This window comes from Botryllus schlosseri, chromosome 14 (genome assembly GCF_051294905.1).
Source record: "Botryllus schlosseri isolate E-star chromosome 14, Bs_hap1, whole genome shotgun sequence".
Classification (NCBI taxonomy): domain Eukaryota; kingdom Metazoa; phylum Chordata; class Ascidiacea; order Stolidobranchia; family Styelidae; genus Botryllus; species Botryllus schlosseri.
The window spans coordinates 9,360,129-9,382,496 of record NC_137249.1 but is presented as its reverse complement, the minus strand read 5'-3'; the positions used below and the strand labels follow the sequence as shown (position 1 = coordinate 9,382,496).

Here is a 22,368-nt window from a genome sequence, read left to right as displayed (position 1 = left end):
CCCCTAAGTTCAGTATCTTCAATCAATCGTTCTGGATACACAATTGAATCAAAGTAATACTCTCACTGGAGTCGGTTTGAGTTTTTCGTCATTGCCCTTCCCCACTCATATGTGATAGAACGTGTTTTAAGTGCCGTGATAAGCTTTCTGGCTCACAGCAGAAATCGACTTGACAGTACGGGACGTAAACCCTGGAGATTTTAGAATGAGCTTGTTCTTACCACGACTCAAACCCAATATGTCGAGGATGATGATAATAATAATACTACAGCTTCATCCGTCTCATTATTAGCTGTAATAAATGCAGAACAACTTTCGTTTTATCATTTACACGTGGTGAGGGGGGTGTCGGGGGCGCTGGTACTTTATTCGTTGCCCAGGGGGGCGGTAGATAAAAAAGTTTGGGAGACACCGATATAGACATATATCACGACACATATTTTTCAACATTGAAGTATGAACATAATTCTTTCAGAATGGTTTTCTTTTTGGTATTTGAAATATTGCCTTTTTATAAAATTCAATCATCCCTTTCATTTTTAGAAATTAGCTATGAGGATTTATCAAGGATAATCCCAGTTATTGATCGGTGGATAATAATTCAAGAATTATCAAAGAAAAACTCAAATACCTCCGCTTCTACAGGTCGGAATTGAGTCAAATTTGTTTTGCATCGTTTTTGAAGACAGCGCAATGATTTTATGGGGTTGGCAGAGAAATTTGAACAAATTTTTTTTCGGCACTTTTGGTAAGTTCAAAATTTTATGATTACCAGTTGGATTGAATTCAAATTTGGTGTGGGTCGTTTTTTAACGCAAACTAACGATTTTATCACCTAGCCAGCAAGATTCAGGAAAAAAAAATTTTTTGAACAGCCCTAACCCGCACCAAGAGCCTCAAGCGATACTCTCACTTGTGATTTTTGTGAATACATTTTTTATATTTCTGTATTTATTTCTGTAAAATCATTGTGGTATTTTGTTCGAAAATCGGTATACCCGCAATAAAATCAAGAAATGTAGTGACACTTAATCATGCATAGCGCTCCAAAAAATTTCAGGTTGAATAACTCTGATTAAAAATACCCTAATTTTATGTTGATTGATGAAATAATTTTGGGCCCCTTTCAAGCTACCACTTTGGTTTGAAGATGAGTAATCAAAAATTTTCATATTCCACAAATTTTTTTATCGTGAGAGTGTAAGTTTTGTGGAAGGTGCTTGGTGGTCCCAAAATATTGTCTCACGATCCCAAAATATGGTCTCGCGGACTACTGTTTGAGAACGACTACTCTATATCAAATCTGTCCTAAAAGAGAGAATTCATTAAAAATCCAGCACAACAATAACACTAGTGCATGTGTTAACCTTTTTCCAAGTCAACATTTGCGCCATAGTGAAAAAAGCATGCCAGATTAATCGATTAACCTCAGAGTCATCGGGAGTAAACTTGATGATATATTTTTTTAGCCAACAGAGTTACGCAGTCGTGAAAAAACATGTCAAAGTTACAACAATATTCCCACAACTGAAAGTGACGATCTTATTTCTTTGGATACATCAATTTTCTTGGCAACAATACACAGAGTGCTAACTAATTGAGACGAAAGTGGCCAACGCCACCTTACCGAAGTTTAATGCGGTTCGCATTTGAAACAGTCGGGGGCCTGTTTCCACTCAAATATAGGGCGCGAAGGGATCCATGGACAGAAAAACGGTTGGGAACCAATGTGGTAATAGGAAATGGTGAAAATTGCAAATAGCAATCATTTTGTTCACAATGATATGAATTTTCAATGCTCCGTTGAAACCATTGGTGTCACTTGAAAAATTTCAACGTAACTACAGAACCGTAAACCGGGGTAACTTTGGACTTAAGGGTAACTTTGGACACTAAGCAGTAAAAGATTTAAATGGTTATTGATGGAAAAGGGTTGCCGCTGGATGTCCAATTCTTTTTCCTGAGGCAACAGTACCACAAGTAGTCTCAATAAAAGATGGACTCATTTCACTACCAGTTAAACTTGACCCAACATTGATAAATTAATGGCGGGGGTCAATTTCATCAAAATTGATGGCCATTAAACTTCTTACAACCAAACATAGATAGCATGTGATTCATAGTTTCAAAACTTGGCAGCAGATACCTCTAAGTAGTCTTAATCCATGGCAAAAATCTCAGAGGGGTCACCCTTAGATCAATACAAGAAAATGTGATGTCCAAAGTTGCCCGTCAAATTTTATCAGAACGGGGTTACTTTGGACAGTGGAAAATGTGATATTCATAGCTCTGGAAAGTGGCTGCTTCATCTGTGTCAAAGTGATCGTTAACTATATTCCTTACGACCTACCTAATGGCTATTCAAAATGGAATGAGAAGGTTAATAAATTGAGAGTTTGACAAAATATGAAAAAATTGGTAGGCAATGAGCCGAGAGATTGTAATCGGGTGTAAGCTACTTCAAAAACTCATCACATACTCCTAAAGATGTGCCTGCTGAATATGGGATATCGTAAATTATGACAAATATATCCATCAGAGGACATAAGACAGGGAAAGTGTATCTTTCAAAGAACAGTAATATATTTGAAATCAGCAATAAATCACGGTAACATGCTTAATGTTTGCTGTCGATTGCTGACACTGCCAGTGGGATACCCCTTATCACCATATGTTATTTATAAGTCATAATTTGTGAAGGCATGAGGGAAAATTGAGATAAGGGATGAATAAGGGGGCATTACCCTTGATAAACTACCATTTTTTTTGGGGGGGGGGGATTAGGTAAAAATCATGCAATAGGCCAGACATATACCATTTTGTTTCAGTTTTAGCCACTGCTCTCATCAACTCTTACCAAATAAGCCTCATTCACGAGGTTTCATAAACAATTAAGTGTAAACGCATACAAAAAACTACATTGTCCAAAGTTACCCCACATGCAGGGGTAACTTTGGACACGGATAATTTACGAAAATAAGGTACTTATTTATGACCATGAAGATTTTGGATTAGGTAATTCTAATCTTTGCTCCATGACCCATGAAAAACACAAAACTTGCATCCCCCACACCCTAGCATTTCCAAGATACAAAGCGGAATTGTTGAAAATTGTTTAAAGTTACCCCGGTTTACGGAATATCAATGATCAAGTCCTCTGCAATGATGATGGGATATCAGATACTCATTAAATCTATTTGCCCAGCTTGGTTTTTCCCGATACCGAAGTTTAAACAACAAACCTCATAGATACATAGATCAGTGAAAATCTGCTCAAGCCTCTTAGAAATGGACAGATGTTCCCAGAGTCACATGTTCTTTTAACTGATCTTATATACCTTAATCAATACATTTTAAAACATTAACAAGAGACAGGTTTTATTGATTACTACATGGAAACAGTGGATTTTCTGACTGATGTAGGCTATCCAGTGCAGAACAGAAGGTGCTGAATCAATTTAATGCAACCTAGTCATTAGTATACATAAATTCACGACTAAAAATAATGGTATACAGCTGTTTGAAATGAATTAAGACTTCCGTTTGTATGAAACTAAAGCAGTAAATGAAAAATCTCTTCAAAGATACATGAACTGACCTGATCTCATTATTTATAAAAGGTAATCACGCTTGATGCCGTGGAAAGGGGCCATTTGGACTTAACATTACTGACTTGCGATGAAGGACAAAAATCATGTTAAGGTCCAAATACTTCTAGAATCTACATCTATCATTTCCTTGCTGTGAATATATATCAAATACTTGTCCCGAGTTTGTCGTTTTACATAGTTGACCCAATTTTCTGTTAGGTGACCTCCATACAGAATAAATGCCATTGCATCTCAAATCTAGCTCTGGATGCCTAGTTTCAAACGTGTGATAAATGTTTTGTAGACCATTCGTACATTCAAGTTGATTCAACATCTCCCAGTTATTGATGAAAAGGTGTTAAGTTCAAATCAATTTGATTGCTGATAGCACTATAGCAGATTACACAGCCTGAACAGAATGCCGAACCAGTAATAATACGAAACTGATACATACGAGCTGGATCTGTTCAACCCAAACATACCAATTTATTCCGAAAATCATTGGAGAATAATGAGCGATATATGGAGAGATGACAATCACATAGCATAAGGCGTTTTAGGTGCTTTTGCAGCCTAGGTTGGAGTGACCACATGCAATGGACATTTGGGCAACGATTTAGGAACTTCTACAATAAATGCACAATATCAAGCAAGGTTTCCTATGACAGCGGGATATCAACAAGGGATGGTACGAACCCCTGAAAGGTTCTGGTTCGTGTGAACGTGAACCTGTTTTAAAGATTCTGTGTCAACGCGAACATGAACCTATGACGTCATGTGACATCATATTGCTAATACCAACCCGTAAATCAATATATTGATGTACATTGTACATGACTAGCAACGACTCAGGCCATATTAGCTCCAATGCTCAAGTACATGCTGACTTTATGAACGTCACTTGATGTATGAACTGGAACAATCAAATGCTATATTAATTCCACGAAACTGCTTCGCAAACGATCTCAACGAGGACTCGGCTAGACCAAACAGATGTATTCTCAAGAGTGAAACACTGGTTTCTATACTTGCGCCGGACATTTTCTCATATACATGTTACACAGTAGCCACCACCCCAACCGCACAGATTTGGTTTTTATGAGAGAATAAGGATATCAAATCAACATAGATCACGAACACCTCATACATTTTTTACATTTGACATCGATTGATTCCTAACAGTTTCATTTATGTAAAAAACATTGGTAGACTAAGACTTAAGCACAATTCACCGACTTCCTACATGTAGCGTGTTTCGTTCTTGCTATCGTGGGATTGCAAGCCAAGCTTACAGCAGAGAGTCACTCAAGCTTCACAAACGGAAAGCTGAATATTCCGAGCGAATATTTTTGAAATTGGCCAGGAGCATGCTCGTTTGGTGCTCAATTTCTGTTCGTTTTGCCAGCGCCATGCGTAGAGTGGTCCGAAGTTGAATGCAAAGAATTTCAACCGAAGATGTTACAATGACGTGAAAAAATTGTATTACATGCAAAAGGTTCACATTGCAGAACCTACCAAGGTTCCAAGGTTCATTAGTCAATGCATAGGCCTACCTCCAAATTACAGAGGTTCACACACAGAATCTGAACCTCGCGTTCACACCATCCCTAATATCAATGTCCTCCATGGGTTTCAATCATTATCAACTCCAGTTAGGATTAGGTTTTGGAGATAACTAATTTGCCTTACAATAGAGGTGTTCTCCAAGGTGGGGTAAAAGGAGGTCGCTAGGGAGCATTGCTAAGCTAAGCAGGCCATGCCTGGGTGGAGTCTCGGTACTTTGGTGTGCTGGTTAGTGCTGGGCACAAGCCTTGAAACCTTGGTTGGCCGTATCTTAGCATACGAAACATGTAGTACAAAGCTAGGTACGTTACTTGAAATGGCACAAGTCTTTTCAATGTGATGGATAACAGGCATCATATTCTTTGTGGTCGCATAAAAGGTACATATTTCAACTTTGACATATTAATATTACACAGTATGTTAAGACGTCATAATGAGTGATACCTGATGATTCGACTTCAAGCATATTACATGATTCAGAATCAAATCACTCGGGTATTCGATTTTGCCCAGCTTTTTGCCCAGTGCTGGTAGCATGTCATTCCCAGTTAAGCAGTTTCACAGAACTCACTAGCCACAGGGCCAGCATAGGCAACTCTGTGAGGGCGCGAGGTCAGAGCATCATGATGTATGCAGATCTCTAATGGTATGTACCGTGTAATAATAGTTTGTGCAGTAGAAATCAAGGTTTGGGCGACAGTGTTGGCCTATTACTTGCTAACAAGTTCACTCCTTATTTGTGGGTCTCGCGTGCATGTGCATTAGGGCTGTTCAAAAATAACCTTTTTTCCTGAATCTTGCGGGTTACTTGATTAAATCGTTAGGTTGCCTTGAAAAATGACGCACACCAAATTTGAATTCATTCCAACCAATATTCGCGGATTTCGTAGAGTTTGAAAATTTTGAATTTGCCTAAAAATGCAAAAAAAAATTTTTTTCAAATTTTTCTGCCAACCCCATGAAATTGTTGCGCTGTCTTCAAAAACGTTGCAAAACAAATTTGACTCAATTCGAAGCCGTAGAAGTGGAGTTATTTCAGTTTTTCTTTGATAATTCTGGGATTATCCTTGATTGGTGGATCATCCCAGAATTATCATCAAAAAACTTGAATAACTCGGCTTCTGCAGCTTGGAATTGAGTCAAATTTGTTTTACATCGTTTTTGAAGACAGTGCAACAATTTCTTAAGGTTGGACGGAAAATTGGAAAAAAGTTTTTTTTTTGCATTTTTAGGCAAATTCAAAATTTTCAAACTCTACGAAATCCGCGAATATTGGTTGGAATGAATTCAAATTTGGTGTGCGTCATTTTTAAGGCAACCTAACGATGTAATCAAGTAACCCGCAAGATTCAGGAAAAAAGGTTATTTTTGAACAGCCCTAATGTGCATTGACCAGAGCCTTGCGGGTGCACGAGACTCCGAATATTTAGCCTAGTCTAGTTGATAACCACAATTGATATGGGATGCAGGTTTCATACTAATGGACATTGTAATGCGTGAAAAGTAAAGTGTGTGTTAAAACACAAATAAACCTATACTGCAGTATAGGCTGCTAGTCTTATGGTCTGGGGCAATAATGGGAAGACCGAGGCTCAGTATTGATGAAATGTTTCCACTTACGGTCGGAGATCAAAGGAGACGGAAGGTTAAATTTCAAGTTATGCATCACAGCTATTAACATCGTCAAAGAAACATCGGTATTACCAATACCAACATCGGCGAGGCACCGTCGAACATGATGATAAGTAGATTCGATCAGTCTACCGGTTTTCAGATTTTCATTCAGGAAATTTCCTCGCTATCTTCGAACTTCAATTAACGACGAATCTGCCGATACCGGCATTTCGATTGCAACAAACACGACAACACCAACCGAGCTGCAGTCATGCAGGACAATTAACAACGAATCAACGAGTGACGGCATTCTACCAGAAAATGTCTGTCAGCACGCAACACTGCCTGTGGAAATACCATTGAACATAATGTAGTTGTATTGCTCAATGCAGTAGTCTGTGTCTGATAGTGTTGGACAAATTCGCATTCATGCCTGAATTTGCAAAAATACGAATATTTCATGTGCATATGGTAATTTTACGTATTAAAAATCGGTTAATATCGTTGATGCCCTAATGTCCATTATTTTGTTTGTCGGTCTGTTCGCTGTGGTGTTCCTTTTTTTCATCGATACCGGTATTTTTGCAATGTGAATGTCAGACAATAGGACTTTAATAAAATGGATTCTACCTATTACATATCACAGTGAATACTTCGTCTTTTATCAGTTTTGTAAGCGATTAGCCCATTTGGGTGCCAAATTTTTGCACTTTTTCAAGCTGTCTAGCAACGCAATTTTACGTTTGTCACGTTGACACTTTGGTTTTGTTTCTTTATCACAATGATAACTTGCTTTCAGCTCATTTTAGATGAGTAGCAAGTGCTTCTAGGGCAGTAGGCCGCCGAATGCCCGAATTTAAGGTTACTCTAAAAGTAGTTTATCAGCGTGCGGACTAGGGCTGCTCGACCACCTCACGCAGTGAAAAAATTGAATTTCCCCAGACTCCCTCCAGCTTATTCTAGGGGTAATTGAACTGCAGCAACTCATTCTTCTTTATATAGGTTATGTGGAGTAATTTGGCACTATTTCGGTCAACTCGTCGATCGTTTTTGACATATATTTCTGTACCCTGTATCATTTCCGTGCGATTTCTGAATGAGACTGTTTGTTTGTGGCCCAGAGTGTATGTGAGCTTGCAAATGCGTAGTATGTAAAATGCATAACTCCCGGTTAGTAGAGTCCTGTGGTCTAGCCTGATTGAGGGAAACGTTACCCAGCCATGGGTAGCCGTGACATGCGATATCTCGCCACCTCCGGCGTCCGGAAATGCTCCATGTTCCTCCCTATTGGCCTTACACGAAAAGTCATTATGAAAGCCTCGCCTTTCGCCCGCGGAAAACATACTTTCACATCCCACCACACCATTCAAGGAAGTGTATTTCCTCGAGCCGAATAGCTCGTCACGCGTTTGAAATAAAGCGACTCGACTGACAGAAACTGCCTCAACTAACCATGCAATAGCCATCTCCTTGTCCGTGTCAACAACACACGCGTAATTTTCTCACAAGAAAACACAGTAAGAATACAGTTCACCCTTAATTCCTGATAGCAAACATCAAAGTCTACCCCTCCCCCAACTATTCACAGCTGGAAGTACAGACCTATTGCTCAAGACGGTTTGTAATATACGGGTGGATCATCAAGGACAGAGCGGTCATCACGATTGTAGGCAAATCACATCAATAAACGCCTACTTCGGCACAATGTCAACAACAAACTTCTTCGACAATAATAAAAAGTTCGTTCGGCTGTTCGCACGATAAGAAACGTTGATACAATAGCAGGGCCGAGATCATCTTGATTCCACTATATTGCACAGTACTATTTGATCTCACGCAAAAGAGTAGGCCAGCCCGAACATTTACATAACCCTCCTCAATAAGGCACAACTCCACCGAGGGCGGGCTCGTTATAATCAAGAAACCGAAGGCATGCGCCCGTTTCGTTTGGCAGCAAATTTCAACATACATTAGCAACACAGATGATACTACCACCGGATGTAGAATACAGTAAAATAAAATTTTGTCTCTTCAATATTCTTACAAGTTCACGTACGATGACGTCTCGATCGGGAAGATCGATGATAATGCAACAGGCTTCACTGTTTGCGACCCCATGCGGAGCTGCCGTACTGGGCTTTGCCCATGTCGCTGGAAGCACTCAGACTCGGGAAGTCGTCCATACTGTTGGTATCAACCTTGAAACAAATGAGTACGCATTGAACATGACTGTTCGAGTTTGATAGTCGAAAGTTTCTTGGTGCATATTCGCGAGTGACTGACACATTGTCAGAATAGCGACGGGGAATTACATGTCAAGCAACAACAGGGGGTTAAATAGTCAGGGTTGCTAATGAAGTAGTGGTAATGAAAAAAATTCCACTTAATGACAAGTGGAGTTGTGATTTTCAAGCATGTCAAAACTACTTTCAGTGTGGAAGTATAAAATGAAAAGCACGCAAGTAGTTTCAAGAGTAGATCAAACTAAAAAGTCCCACTAAAAGGTACATCTCAGAACATTTGTGACTGACTCAAAACGTCTAATGACGCTACTGATAGGTGCATCTTTCGATAACATATTGAGTTACGGTGTTACCCCTAGCTCGCTATGACAATTTCTTTCGCAAAAGTGATGCAAACGTGCCATAAAACTGCTTACTTCTACTTTACAAAACGGAAAAAGCAAGCAGTTTTGCACATTTTTTAGGCAGACACGTCAAATGAAATATTCAATAAACTCAAACAAAGAACTGAGACCGGAAGTAAAATGGTCTGTATCGGTATATGTTACAACTGCAACGAGTTGCAGATACGAGACGTACCGAAATCATTTTCGACTGGTCTCGCAGTGGAAAAACGTTTCCAGCAAAATTTAAAAATCCAAACATATGTCGTACCACAAATGGCATGCTATCCGAAAATGGTACCTGTTGGTGCCATGGCGCATCCCTAACCATGAAAGCCTCCTGGCCACTTCTGGGCCCGCGGTTACCTTGCCGATTCTGTGAGGCTCGCGTGTAGCGATTGGCTTCCTCGCGTTCCACGACATCTTGCATCTGGCAATGAATACGCACGATGAAGAAAGAACAGCCGTGATGCATTTGGTAAGAGTTGGGGATCGCATGCCAACTGATAACAAATACGGCTAGGCAAAATGTAAGTTTAGAGTCGAGTACTCAAGTGCCCTTACGATGACGTCATATGAGTAATAATGGCCTGGAAAGTTGAAATCTGTACTTTATATGGCCATAAGAATAACAATGCCAGTTGCACATCATTAAATGTAATTTGTCTTTCTTGCCCATGTCGAATACTTCATAGCATGGGTCGATTGTTTCCATAAATACTCGGGAGGTGTGTGCAACATGTTTCCGGTGCCGTGTTACAACCAAGACTGATCACGACGTCTCCACAGTAGAAAGTATGGAAACTATATTTTACGTTGATAAAATAACACTTAGCGCGAAGGAAGTATATTTTTGTTATCGACTGTCACTACTCGACAGGAGTACGTACGTATTCTTCCTCCAGATTGAGAATATGCTCGATGCACTCTTCCACACAGTCTTGCTTCCCGGTGACGGTGATAAGGTCCTGGTTTTGAGGGAATCGGATATCCACCTGAAGCCACAATAAGACAGGATTAGACGAAAACCCCTTCTGAATTCCAAGCCGCGGATTCTTACGTGGTAATCGTCCATGATCTTCTTGATGGCCCGGCCCTTGGCTCCGATAAGCCGTGGGTGCACGCGCCGGTCGATGTGAATGTCCTGGCTGACGTGCGATTCCAGCTCGGAAACGATGCCGAGAATGTGATCGCGCGCCTGCTCCGTGTTTTTCTCGTACCCGATGATCTTGATCACGTCCTAAAATTCGCCAGCAAACAGGACCGTTTCAGCGAGATTCAGACGGGGAGCTTGGACAGGGCTACTACTTACCTCGCTTTTGTCGGCTTCCGGAAACTGTATGTTCACGTCGTATTTCTTTCTGATCTCGGTAACGGTCACGCCGCGACGGCCGATGATTGTCGGGTGATAACTGGCGGCTACGTTCACTTCTAGCACGAATCCGCGCAATACCTGAAAAGGATCAAATTGCTGCCAAGACTCAAAATCAAATCTAACACGTAGGGCGATCAAATGGCAAAAGTTGACGATAATTCAACACTTGTCCGTGAAATAAAGGAGCTAACTCAGAACGACCCACGGCATCAAGGTAACGTTACTGTACGTACAGCACTACACTCTACGCAGCGTACAGGAATCTGAAAGCCACTGGGTGATTATAGACTCGCATAATTTTCGACGAAGGAGAGAAGATAATCAAATATAAATGTCTACACTTCAAATTGCAATACTTTTCTGCCAACGCCTCAACACACTACACAAGTCAAATCAATCATATTGAAGCTTCATTGTGTGAAGTATTTTTATGAACTCATACGATAAAGATCACACACACACACACCTTGGCCCACCGTGAGCACTCTTCAACCAAAACGTAGGAAAAGAGCCAAAAATTACCACTAGGCTCAGTTAGCAACAGACCATCTCACGGACACACAAAGGTGGTCAAAGTAATCACAGTTGGTATTCAAGTAAAAGTAGAAGTAACATCGTAAATTTCTACCAATTACATTAAAATTGTACAACTAGCGATTTTCGAGTAAAAAGGTAAGTATTCCAGACATAGCTTCGACTGAAAACGGAGTGGTCAGCAGGCTTCAATAGCAACAGAATATTCCACCGACATACAAAAGTAGTCAAGCGATTTCCAGCAAGTAAGAAAGCAAGGATTCCAGGCCTAGTTTCGTAGTAATTTCACCACCTCTGCCGATACACAATCTGAATACTGCAAAAGTCCTTCAGCGAAAAAAAATACCGGACACATACCCTGTCCTCTTCTTCCTTCTCCAGTTCCTTCACTTTCGCAGCGAGGCCTTCCTTTGCGTCCGCGACTTTCTCCGCCACGCCAGTGATCTAAACCGCAAGTGTCCGGTGAACACAAAGCCACACCTCACAACCTCGCCAACAACTTACCGTGATCACGTCGCTCTCCTGGTCGGCCTGCGGGATGCTGACGTTCACTTCGTAGGTCTTCATGAAGCGACGCACCTCCTCGCCCTTCTGCCCAATGAGAAAGCGATGGTACTTGTACGGTACGTTGACCTCCTCCGCTATCGGCACGGATTCAAGCAGGGCCTTTTTCGCGGCCTCGCACTTGTGCTTGTTGCCCGTGATGTAAATGATGTCGCTCTTTTCAGATTGGACTTTTTCCTCGGATTCTAGAAAGAATCCCACGTTCAATGTTGATCAAAGGTTCCTAACTGCCTTGAAAATGCTAGAGTCTGGGGTACTAATTTTTTTGGCAGTAGTTTTCAACTCTTTATATTTTTCCGAATGGTTGCATGTAAAATTGTGACAGGGTCCAAGAAAGTTTTATGAACTCAACAAAATTCTCGAGTGTCCTAACCACAAAACTGGGAAATTAATGTCTCAAAAAGGTAGTCAACCGTTGTGCCTCACTGACATATGGACCACTTGATGAGCCACCCAATGATTAAAATAAATAAAGTAAAAGGTTAACACATCAGCCCTGCCCTTTCACATCTGTGTTAACAATATGAGTGCAATTAGTCAAAAATCAGGACAGATCTTATAAGGACAACGTAGTTTTATAGTTGGAGTATCAACATTGGATTTCTGAATTGCCAACCCACCCCCGGCAGCTTCTCTCTGTTGTTGTTGTTGCCTGTCTGGAAACTTGATCTGGACATCATACTCTGAGGTGATAGTTTGTACGTTTGCGCCTTTGGTACCGATAACCGTACGGTGATACTTTTCCGGAATGATGCATTCGATGGTGACTTGATTCTCCTGGAAACACAGGATTCTAAAATTACAATTCGTCCTTGGTCCTGCCTGTCTCCCAATCGGCGGCTGTCGCCCTAAAACACAGCTACCGACAACCAACATTTTTCCAGTGCAGGTCCCAAGCCAACGTAAAGACGATGAATAAAAATTTCCCTGTCCGACTCACCAGATCATCCACAATTTCCTTGATCCTGCTTTCAGCAGCGGCGACACAATCCTTGGCGCCCTTGATCTTAACCTCTTCGGACTCCTGTCCCTGCCTTGGGAAGGATACGGTAACGCCGCCGTACTCCTCAGCCAATTCACGCAGCACGGCGCCGCGTCGGGCCACAAAGTGCTTGTGGTACTTGACCGGGACGACGGTGGTGATCTCCACAACGTTTTCCTGTGAGAAAAAAGTTGAAGATATGAATTTTTGTGTGCCAGAGTTTCATTTAAGGCGGTTACACAGAGAGGGAGCCGGAAAATTACCAAAAAAATTGAATATGAAAAAAACAAAACCACTGGACATGGTGATGTCGCGTAAATAATGACGTCCTCACTATGCCAGTTTCCAGTTATCTCGGTATATTAATAAGGAATGTATGTCTCAAATTCGCATTCTGCTGTTGTTCCTAAACTCACTAAACAAAAGTAGACAGATAAATTAAACAAAGACTCCATGTCACAACAGAAATGGGCCTCTCATCGATCATTATCACCGTGTTTTTCAACCGGCTGGTCAGTTTTAGTGACAAAAGCGACCAGAGATGGACGAAGAAATCATTGTTGGCACTGAAGTAGAAGTAGGCCTAACGTCTTAAATTTCTACTCCCGTGCAAGTAGAAGCAGCGATTTCCACTCAAGTATTCTAGGCTAGCAATGTACTGCTAACGAAGAGCCCGCAGGTCAATCCTCCAAATGCCAAAACTCACCAGTTCTTTGATCATCGCCAACAGCATAGCCTCTGCCTTTTTCACCTCCTCCTGCTTGCCGATAATCGAGATGGAATCCTTCTCGACGTCATTTTGCTGAGGAAACATAATACGAGCGCCAGTTTCCTCTCTCACCTATCACGAATAAAAACAGTATGACACACGTGATCCACGTTTCAACCCAGCGACCTCACAAAACACCAACCTTCCGAACATTGGCCCCGTTGCGCCCGATCAGGAACCGGTGAAACTCTGGCTTGCATTTGACGTCCACGGCAAAGCTCGACAGCTCCCGGGATTGCGCCAGGTCCAGCAGCTCCTTCTTGGCCCGGGCTACGTCCTCTTTGCGCCCGCGCACGACCACCTTGTCGCTGCCGGAGCCCTCAGTCGGGAAGTGAATGTGGACGCCTCCACATTCGTTCATGATCGAACGTACGAATTTGCCTTTAGCGCCGATCATAGAGTTGTGCAGCTTCTGGCTGACGACGATGGTCTCTTCCACGACGTCGATCTGCAGATGCATAATAATGATGAGTGTTCTGGGATATTTTTGCAGCACGAAATTCTCGTAAGAATCGCGTAAAATATCATGGTAACGGAACATATGTTCGAAGATTCTATCTGTTTGTAGTGTCATTATAGTCATTTTGCACCAGGTTTCAAAAGTGGCCACCCCCGATTACCTGTTAAAAGCATGCGATCCCTCGACAATATCTACTTTACAAAACTACTGAACCGAATACTTCTCAAACCTCTCCATTTTTACTTCCACCAAGTAGTTTAACATGTCGTGAAAATATTTGCTACTTGTAATCAAGTATAAATTTATACCATTACTTCTACTTAATGAAGCAAAGCTGACTACTTTGACCACATCTGCGTCTGGAGAACTAAAATGAGATGATCTTAGAACACATGAAATTGAGCATGGTGTGCTCAAGCCAGTCTCGGGCATATGGAAACAATATTACAATAATTTTTTCCAGGTACCTTATAGTGAAAACGCTGGAACTAATTCCATGCATGAATCTAATTTCCAACGCCACCACTCGATATCAACAATATTTCCGTGAGTAACCCAGCCCGAAAGCATAATTCAAGCCACAGCAACGTTCGATACAGACATACATACATACGGCCGGTCAGCCCCAACACCAACACAGAAAGCGCCCAAAGTCACCTACCAATTGCTTCTCGATATCCCGGATCATCTTCCTCGCCTTTTCGCAATCCTCCTTTCTTCCGACTATCTTGATCACCTCGTTCTCAGAATTTTCCGTCGGCAGTTCGATCTAGAAGAGCGCAAAATTTCGCTGACAAACGTCCGCTGGAAAACGTCCAAGCGCTATCCAGTACCTGAGTGTTGGTCTCTTCTCGGATTTTTCTGATGTTGACTCCGCCCTTGCCGATGATGTTCTTGTGATACTGCTTGAATATCGGCACTTGAATACTGTAGTTTTTGGCGGTCTGCGAGTACACAAGAGCAATCGATAACGACAATTGTTTGCTCGTCAAGTTCTGCATAACAAATACGTGGGGACAGTTAATCAATAATCATTTGATTCTCCTCTTGAGAGGTACTGGCCAATCATGGGTGCAGGTATCGATAATAATCGCAGTCGATTACATCTTGTCATCACGATCGATCATATTTCAAACACAATCGACAAATCTGCTATACGACCAGCTCTGAAAATATGGGTCATTGAAAGGACTAGGTTTCGCGAAAATCTGGCTTGCTTATAACCAGAATTTGTTATAATGTAATGCTGTTTCAGACATCCCACGACGCCTTCGGACAGATGAAGGGATACAAACATTTTCAAATTTGTATTGATTAAAATTGATCCACCCATGTGTGACATCATAAATAGAACCGTTTGGTTATGGCACTGGTCAACTCAAACGCCTCCGCCACTAACAGCACTACTACGCAAATCAGAACCGAGCGGCTTACCATATCATCGCTCAGTTGCTTCAAGTATTTAAAACACTTCTCCACATTTTGTTTCGGCCCACGCAGATTGACCACGTCGCTCTTCGCAGAAGCGTCTGGGAAGCTGATGGCGACCTGGCAACAACGAATCATATTGTCACATAACTACCCGGACCTCCAACCAATCTGGTGATTCGCTTACATCTTCAAATTGCTTCCTGATGTCTCTGATAGTTTCGCCGCCCGTGCCAATGATGTTTTTGTGGAATCGTTGCTCTATCATGATGTCTTTGCTTCTTTCGTTTTCCTGAAACATCGCGTCGGTTAATTAGAGTCGGCGCGCTACTGCAAAAAAACACGCTTGCGCATAATAATTGCACCCAGTATTCCAGGTTTAGTTGACAAAGGAGTACCCGCTCGGCAAGCTTTTGAAATGTGGAAAAAACGGGATGAAGATGAACAACAGTTCTGGGCCTTTCCAGTTGTATTCAAGTCGAAAATCAATGAGGCATATTATTATCAAACATCAGGTACTGAAAGTACAGGCATCGCACATGAGCCATTCTCACCAAACCCGCAAATTTGTAGTGATTAGGGATGGTGTGAACGCGAGGTTCACGTTCGCGTTCTGTGTGTGAACCTCAGAAATTTAAGAGGTTCAGGTTCACGAACCTTGGTAGGTTAAACTGCAAAGTGAACCTTTTTCATATATTACAATTATCACTATATTATAACATCTTTGGTTGAAATGTATTGCATTTCAACTCCGGGCCACTCTATGCATGGCTCTGGCAGCATAAAAAACAATCAACATTAAACAAGCATACACCTTGACAATCTCTAAAATTTTAGTTGCTTCGTTACTAAGGTTTGCTCGAAAGAGCTAGCTTTCCGTTTGTGAATATTTAGTGACTCTCTGGTGTGAGCTTGACCCGCAATCATACAACATCAAGAGCGAAATACACTAGATGCGGTTAGTCACCGAATGATGCATATTAAACCAATCGATGAAATTGATATCGTTGTATGATGTAAAAAATCTAGCAGGCGCACGGATTCAATCTTGATTTCATGTTTATTGTATCATAAAAACCAAATCTGTGCGACTGAGGTATAACTTGATAATTGGGTAATGTCAGTAGCAAATATAGAAACCCGTTTTACACTCTGCTCAAGATCAACGTAGCAATACTCGGACGCCAAAAACGTTGTCCGGTCTGGGCTAGGCCGTAAGGCGTAAGCTTATATTCCCTCGCAATTCATCTTCGATCTTATGGGATTATTAAATCATTTCATTGCTCCAGTTGATAGATACATTTTGCGAGGTTTAAAACGTCAATTTGTACTTCAGCATTGTGGCATTATGTGGTCCGAGTTGTACATTAATTAACGCTATCGCTTCACTGAAATACAGGGTTGGAATTAGCAATATGACGTCACGAGGTTCACGTTCATACAGAACCTTTCAAAAAGGTTCACGTTCACACGAACCTGAACCTTTTCGAGGTTCACACCATCCCTAGTAGTTATCTGCAATGACTTGTGGATTGAATTAAAACAAACCACCCTTACATTTTGAAGTTCGCGTCAAAAGTAATAATTCCATTCCCAACACAAACGTGAATTCACATTTTCAGCACTGCTCGCCATTAAGCCAAAAGCTTCAAACCAGTTGAACGTGATTCTCGCTATAATTACCCAAAAGGGAACTGAACATAGGCACCATTGACACCATAAAAAGAGTTGTTGCTGATTTTTTAAGAGGACTCTGAGTCATTCAAACAATTGCGAACGGACCGTCGAGGTATTTTCTCACGTTTCAGAACCATTGACACGGCACATATTCTAAATCTCACCATACGCTTCGAAATCTCCATCAGCTCTTTCTTGGTCTCTGTGACACCATCTGGGTCGCCTTCAATACGGATTGTCGGGTTTTTCTCGTTGTCGGGAGGAATGCGGATGTTAACCTGCACCAAGACCAGAGATAATCACCAAGCACTGAGAACGCAAAACACAAATCAAGCAGCGAGAAAAGCAGCCCACCTTGTACTTGTCCCGTAAGTTGTTGATGTTCTGTCCGCCTTTTCCGATGATGTTTTTGTGATACTTCACATCCACGTTCACTTCGGCGAATGCCATTGTTTTTTTCTGTAAATGTATTATCAAGCATTAAGAACTCATCACATATAACGATCGTTTCAGTCGCGGCCTTACCAGTTCGTCCACCTTTTGCTGCAAGGCGTCCTGAGCAACGTCAGCCTCCTCCGGCGGTCCTTCGATTAATATTTTGTTCTCTTCCGATTGGAATTCAATATTCACCTGGCAAACGACGGCGTTTCACAGATACCAGAGCATTTTCGAAACTGAAAATCGTGCTTACCCTCTTGAAATTCTGCGTCAGGCTGTTGATGTTAGCACCCTTCCTGCCGATGATGAATTTGTGCAGCCAAGCGTCCACGTGCACCTCACGGAGAACGACGCTGTTCGCCTGGTAATACATTCGATGCCGTTTTAGCCGTTGGTGCACAACGCCCTATAAAGCTATGGGTAATTTACCTTGGCGTAAACGATGGTCAATGCCGGTCCAAGTTTGTCTGGTTCACCTCGCAGCGTAACAGTTTCGGATGTCGAATCGCTAGGTGGCACCTCCACAGACACTTCAGCCTCGGCCAAGATGTCCTAATGAAATTCAACATAATGATACAGAACACTGCAAACTGCATCACATATCACAGACTTCTCCCATTGTTACAGTAGCTCGGTCAGCAGTAAAATACCCCATGTAGTTTCAGTTTCACGACAGGTCAGCATAATATATGTTTGCTATACCTTATTCAGTTCCCTCAAGCAAAATGACAGTTGCTTACGAAGACGCTAATGCATATGCGTACTGCTAATTAAAACACTAGAGGGGTTGCCAATGTGACATCAAAGACCAAGTGTCATTTTCATCAGTTACAGATCACGGCTATGTTGAATCAGATCATCTGGCAACGTTACAGGCATTCTGGCAAATCAGTTGTGATGAAATACAGGCGGAAAACGACCAAGAATGCAGTATCAACAACTTCTGTTGAACAGCTGGCAACGCCAGTTCTGTACACAGGAACACATTTCATTTCACACTTCCTGGTACAAAGAGCCTGATTTCACCACGTCATAATGACAGTCGACTTGATGAATGTTATTTCACATTCAAATCAGAAGCACGAGCACACACCTGCAATGTCGATCCACGCTGACCTATGATATATTTATGTTGGGCCTTGTTCACTTCAATGTTGATAACCGTGCAGCGAGATTTCTGGAAGCAAAAATGCGGTTTTAGTAAACTCATCACCACACAATAAAAGTATATATACAATACCTTTCGGTGGTACATATCCTGGATGATTTTCACTGCTTTGATCACGCCTTCCTTTTCACCAGTAACAACGATTTCATTCTTTTTGACACTTGGCGGTGGTATATGGATGCGTACCGAGTGTTCCTACAAAATATCAATTCATGATCACACACAGAGGGAATTACATGTATAATATGAACGATGCAACAACTTGTAGCTAAGATGGCAAAATAGCAGCAAAGCGCCAGCCCCGCAATGCAAGACAGCAACCAGGAATAAGTTGAAATTCACACCTTCTCAACACGTTGCGCAAGTTCGTTCCTCGGCCCGCTAATGAACGGGTGAAACTCTTTTTCCACATTCAGTCTCTCGATAGCAAGCTTCGACTGGAAAACAGATTCGTAGATTGCTATAGTGGGAGATGCAGTGCAGAAGTTATAGAATTAGACAATTGAATACATTCACAATATACAATTAACTAATATTTATATTGAAATCAATCTGAATATTCTTGGCTGACACTAGTCAGGGGTAATTGTCAACAACTAGTGGAGAGTTCATAAGAGCTTTGTAAATCAACAGTTGTATCACTAAATATGACATCACAGGTATGAAAAGTCGAATAATCGACACGAACAACCGCTTAGAGTTTATTTCAATATGAATATATCACCGGGTATTGTTGACGAACAAAACACAGGATTCCTCACTTGTTCTTCTGATATCAGTTGAATTTCATGCCGTGCTCGACTTATGCCGTCCTGGGTACCAATGATCGTTATCGAGCGGCTATTATCCTCCAGTCTTGGAACATTGATCTTGGTCGCTGTCTCCAATTCAAGCTTTTGCAATCGGGTGCCACCTTTTCCGAGAATAACACGGTGGTGTTCCTTCGGTATGTCCAGTGTAATCCTTGCCTGTAACAAATGTACACATGTCGTTTTCTGGCATATTCACACCGTGGAAATACACACCTGTGTCTGCAGCTTGTTGTAAATCTCCCTTCTAGCCTTCAGCACCATTTCCATTTGACCAGAGACCAGCAACGAGAGTGATCCGTCTTTACATGTCGACATTTCAATGTGGGCGCCCGTTCTTTGCATGATATCCAGACAAGCTTTGTTTTGGTCTTGCTGGGACTGGCCAAAATTCTCGGTGTGCTTGAAAGTTCTCTCCTCCATCGGGATTTGAAAAAGCTGAAACATGGGAATAGGTTTGTTAGTAACTAGTATGAAAGTTACTAAGCATTCAAAGAGAACAGAACATTGTTTTCCGCAGCAGAATTATAAAGATGATCGAGGCACAATACCTGGGTAACGATGCTGGATTTCAATCGCTGCACTTTTTGATTCGTCCATTCGTTAACAATTGCCGTTGGACTACCGGACCTGTTTCCTGTGGCCAAAGCCGGGAATGCCTCGGAGTACAATGGAATGTCATCTTGGCCTCCAACTAGAATACAGATCATCGTTAAAATACACATGAAAATGATAAAATTGCCACAAATAGAACTCACTGGAGCCATTTATTTGAGCGATTTCGGAACTCATAGTCTATATCCGTTCTGGGTCATGCACCTCCAAACCCTTGAGACAGAAAAAATAAAATGAGTAAATTCTTAGCACTGAAAATAATCTGTAGCCATATCTCTGCACAAATAGTTTTGAAACTATATCATAAGGCAATAAGGCATTACATATGTTATCTCATAGTTGTCAGTTACCACCAATTACCGCCATACGTTTCCATCAATGACCTGGATTATAGTACACCCTCAAGCTGGCCAGAGGAACAATGGCTTTGATGATATTCTAACCAGCGTCATCACAAAATAACTCTTTGATTTCCCAAGAGGATCGATGTGCAGTAAGAATCTTGAGCACTATGCCAAAATCAATTGATCCATGTCCATGTTCACTAACACAGACGATGACCACATAATTCAAATAGAACTGAGGCCCATAGAAAACACTACAACTCCATGGAACTTTACAATTTACTCTATAAAGGATAGGTAGCATCATTGAATATCATTCATTCATCAATGCCATCGTGGCATTCCGACTATAGCACTAAAAATGCAAATTCTTATGTGTGCATTAGGTTCAAATAATTGTACATGCACTGCCAATCACTATAATTAATATAATACTTACAAAATGGCAAAGGAAGCGCTATCCAAGAGTCAATCCGAAAAAATTCAGGTATTTGAGATGCAGGATGATTAGTTCTACTGCTAACCTCCCTAGCAGAAAATGAACTGTAGAGAATGTATATTATTCAATTTTATGAACCAATTTTCTGGATATGTATACAAAAGAAATACAGTTGCAAGGGAAAAATTGAAATCAGAACCAGATTGCTTCTGATGTGGACAAGCACAGGAATGGTTTGCATAAAATATACCACTAAATCCGTCATTTGGCAGGCACCGACGTTAATCTACCACAAATACGCTTCAGTCAGTTCACTGTATCTATATCTGCATTTAACACTCAATTACATAAAGCATTGCATCATACGTATGTGACACACATAACATAACATGGTTGAGATATATTTTTGATCTGAACAAGTCACACACAATGTACAATGCGTTAATACACAATGTGATGTCACGAACAGATAGGAGGATGTCGAACGACACGCATCAGTACTTCAGTAGCGATCCTTTACTCTAACATCCACCTCGGCCTAGAGTGCCCGATGTCACAAATGCTGTCACTTTCCATATTGTAGATTGCAATCTACGTAACTTGACAGACTGTGTCGAAGGAAGTTGAATCAAAATATAATATAACAAACGCATAGATTGTGACGCGGATGCAAGATACAGGATCAGTATCACTTCACATCCATACCTCAAGAAATACTGACATTACCGGATGACACAAAAATATATGTGCTCCTTCATATGCAACGCCTATAACGTTCTGCATCTCAACAGTCCGCAAATCTACCCAAAATACGTGAATATTCGCGGCGCCATGTACCACGTAACACAGACGCGGCAACCTGCGCGGAGTAGCAAAACATACAAAAACACTCGGCGTACGAGCGCCGCTATTAGGTATACGGCCTGCTACGTGGAACGGATGTGACGCAGCTGTGTCCGACGTTGATCGTCGACGAGAAATCCGATCCACATCACATCAAACCACTAACGGCGTGAAAGATCAATCAAGAGCCACTCAGGCTGAGAACTGGACGGAGTTGGCTATAAAATACGCATCATTGAGGGCCGCATACGAAGCACTTAATAGTAAACTTGAGAGCCTCCATGTCACTCATGTATATGATCTAAATATAGAGCGATGTATCAATGAACTGACGGTCCATCAACAGCACTTACGGCTAAGGCCAATCGATTAGTTCCTATGTGATCCATGAAGTGAAGATGCAATAAGAGGATATTGACTTATAGATAACTAACCTACGTAGGTTAGTTATCTATAATTGACTGACACACCGATTCATAGAGTTAGAGAATGACATGAAAAAAATGAATAACTGAGTCAAAACTAAGATT

The 22,368-nt window shown here is 41.5% G+C and overlaps 1 protein-coding gene across 1 annotated transcript; it reads right to left on the bottom strand.

Moving 5' to 3' along the window:
* Positions 1-8,372: 8,372 nt before the first annotated feature.
* Positions 8,373-21,107, bottom strand: LOC145455303 (vigilin-like). Its single transcript, XM_080333259.1, has 28 exons — positions 20,996-21,107; positions 20,356-20,425; positions 20,149-20,291; positions 19,814-20,035; positions 19,550-19,756; positions 19,133-19,225; positions 18,861-18,983; positions 18,714-18,797; positions 18,050-18,172; positions 17,874-17,981; positions 17,708-17,812; positions 17,537-17,641; positions 17,347-17,460; positions 15,693-15,797; positions 15,512-15,625; positions 14,911-15,021; positions 14,739-14,846; positions 13,760-14,065; positions 13,555-13,689; positions 12,807-13,025; positions 12,487-12,643; positions 11,807-12,051; positions 11,660-11,746; positions 10,706-10,846; positions 10,454-10,633; positions 10,284-10,388; positions 9,695-9,823; positions 8,373-8,965 (listed from the first exon to the last, which is right to left on the bottom strand). The coding sequence occupies exons 2-28, from the start codon at positions 20,387-20,389 to the stop codon at positions 8,867-8,869; spliced, it is 3,702 nt and encodes a 1,233-aa protein (XP_080189385.1). The 5' UTR covers positions 20,390-20,425; positions 20,996-21,107; the 3' UTR covers positions 8,373-8,866.
* Between the last annotated feature and the right edge of the window lie 1,261 nt (positions 21,108-22,368).

What these genes read in the sequence shown, in the direction of transcription:
- LOC145455303 (XM_080333259.1), bottom strand. Translation starts at nt 20,389, where the DNA reads ATGAGTTCCGAAATCGCTCAAATAAATGGCTCCA. An exon ending in TGACCATCGTTTACGCCAAG is followed by an intron (nt 17,982 to 18,049) that starts GTAAATTACCCA and finishes ATGTATTACCAG; the next exon opens with GCGAACAGCGTCGTTCTCCG. An exon ending in TGGAGATTTCGAAGCGTATG is followed by an intron (nt 15,798 to 17,346) that starts GTGAGATTTAGA and finishes GCGATGTTTCAG; the next exon opens with GAAAACGAAAGAAGCAAAGA.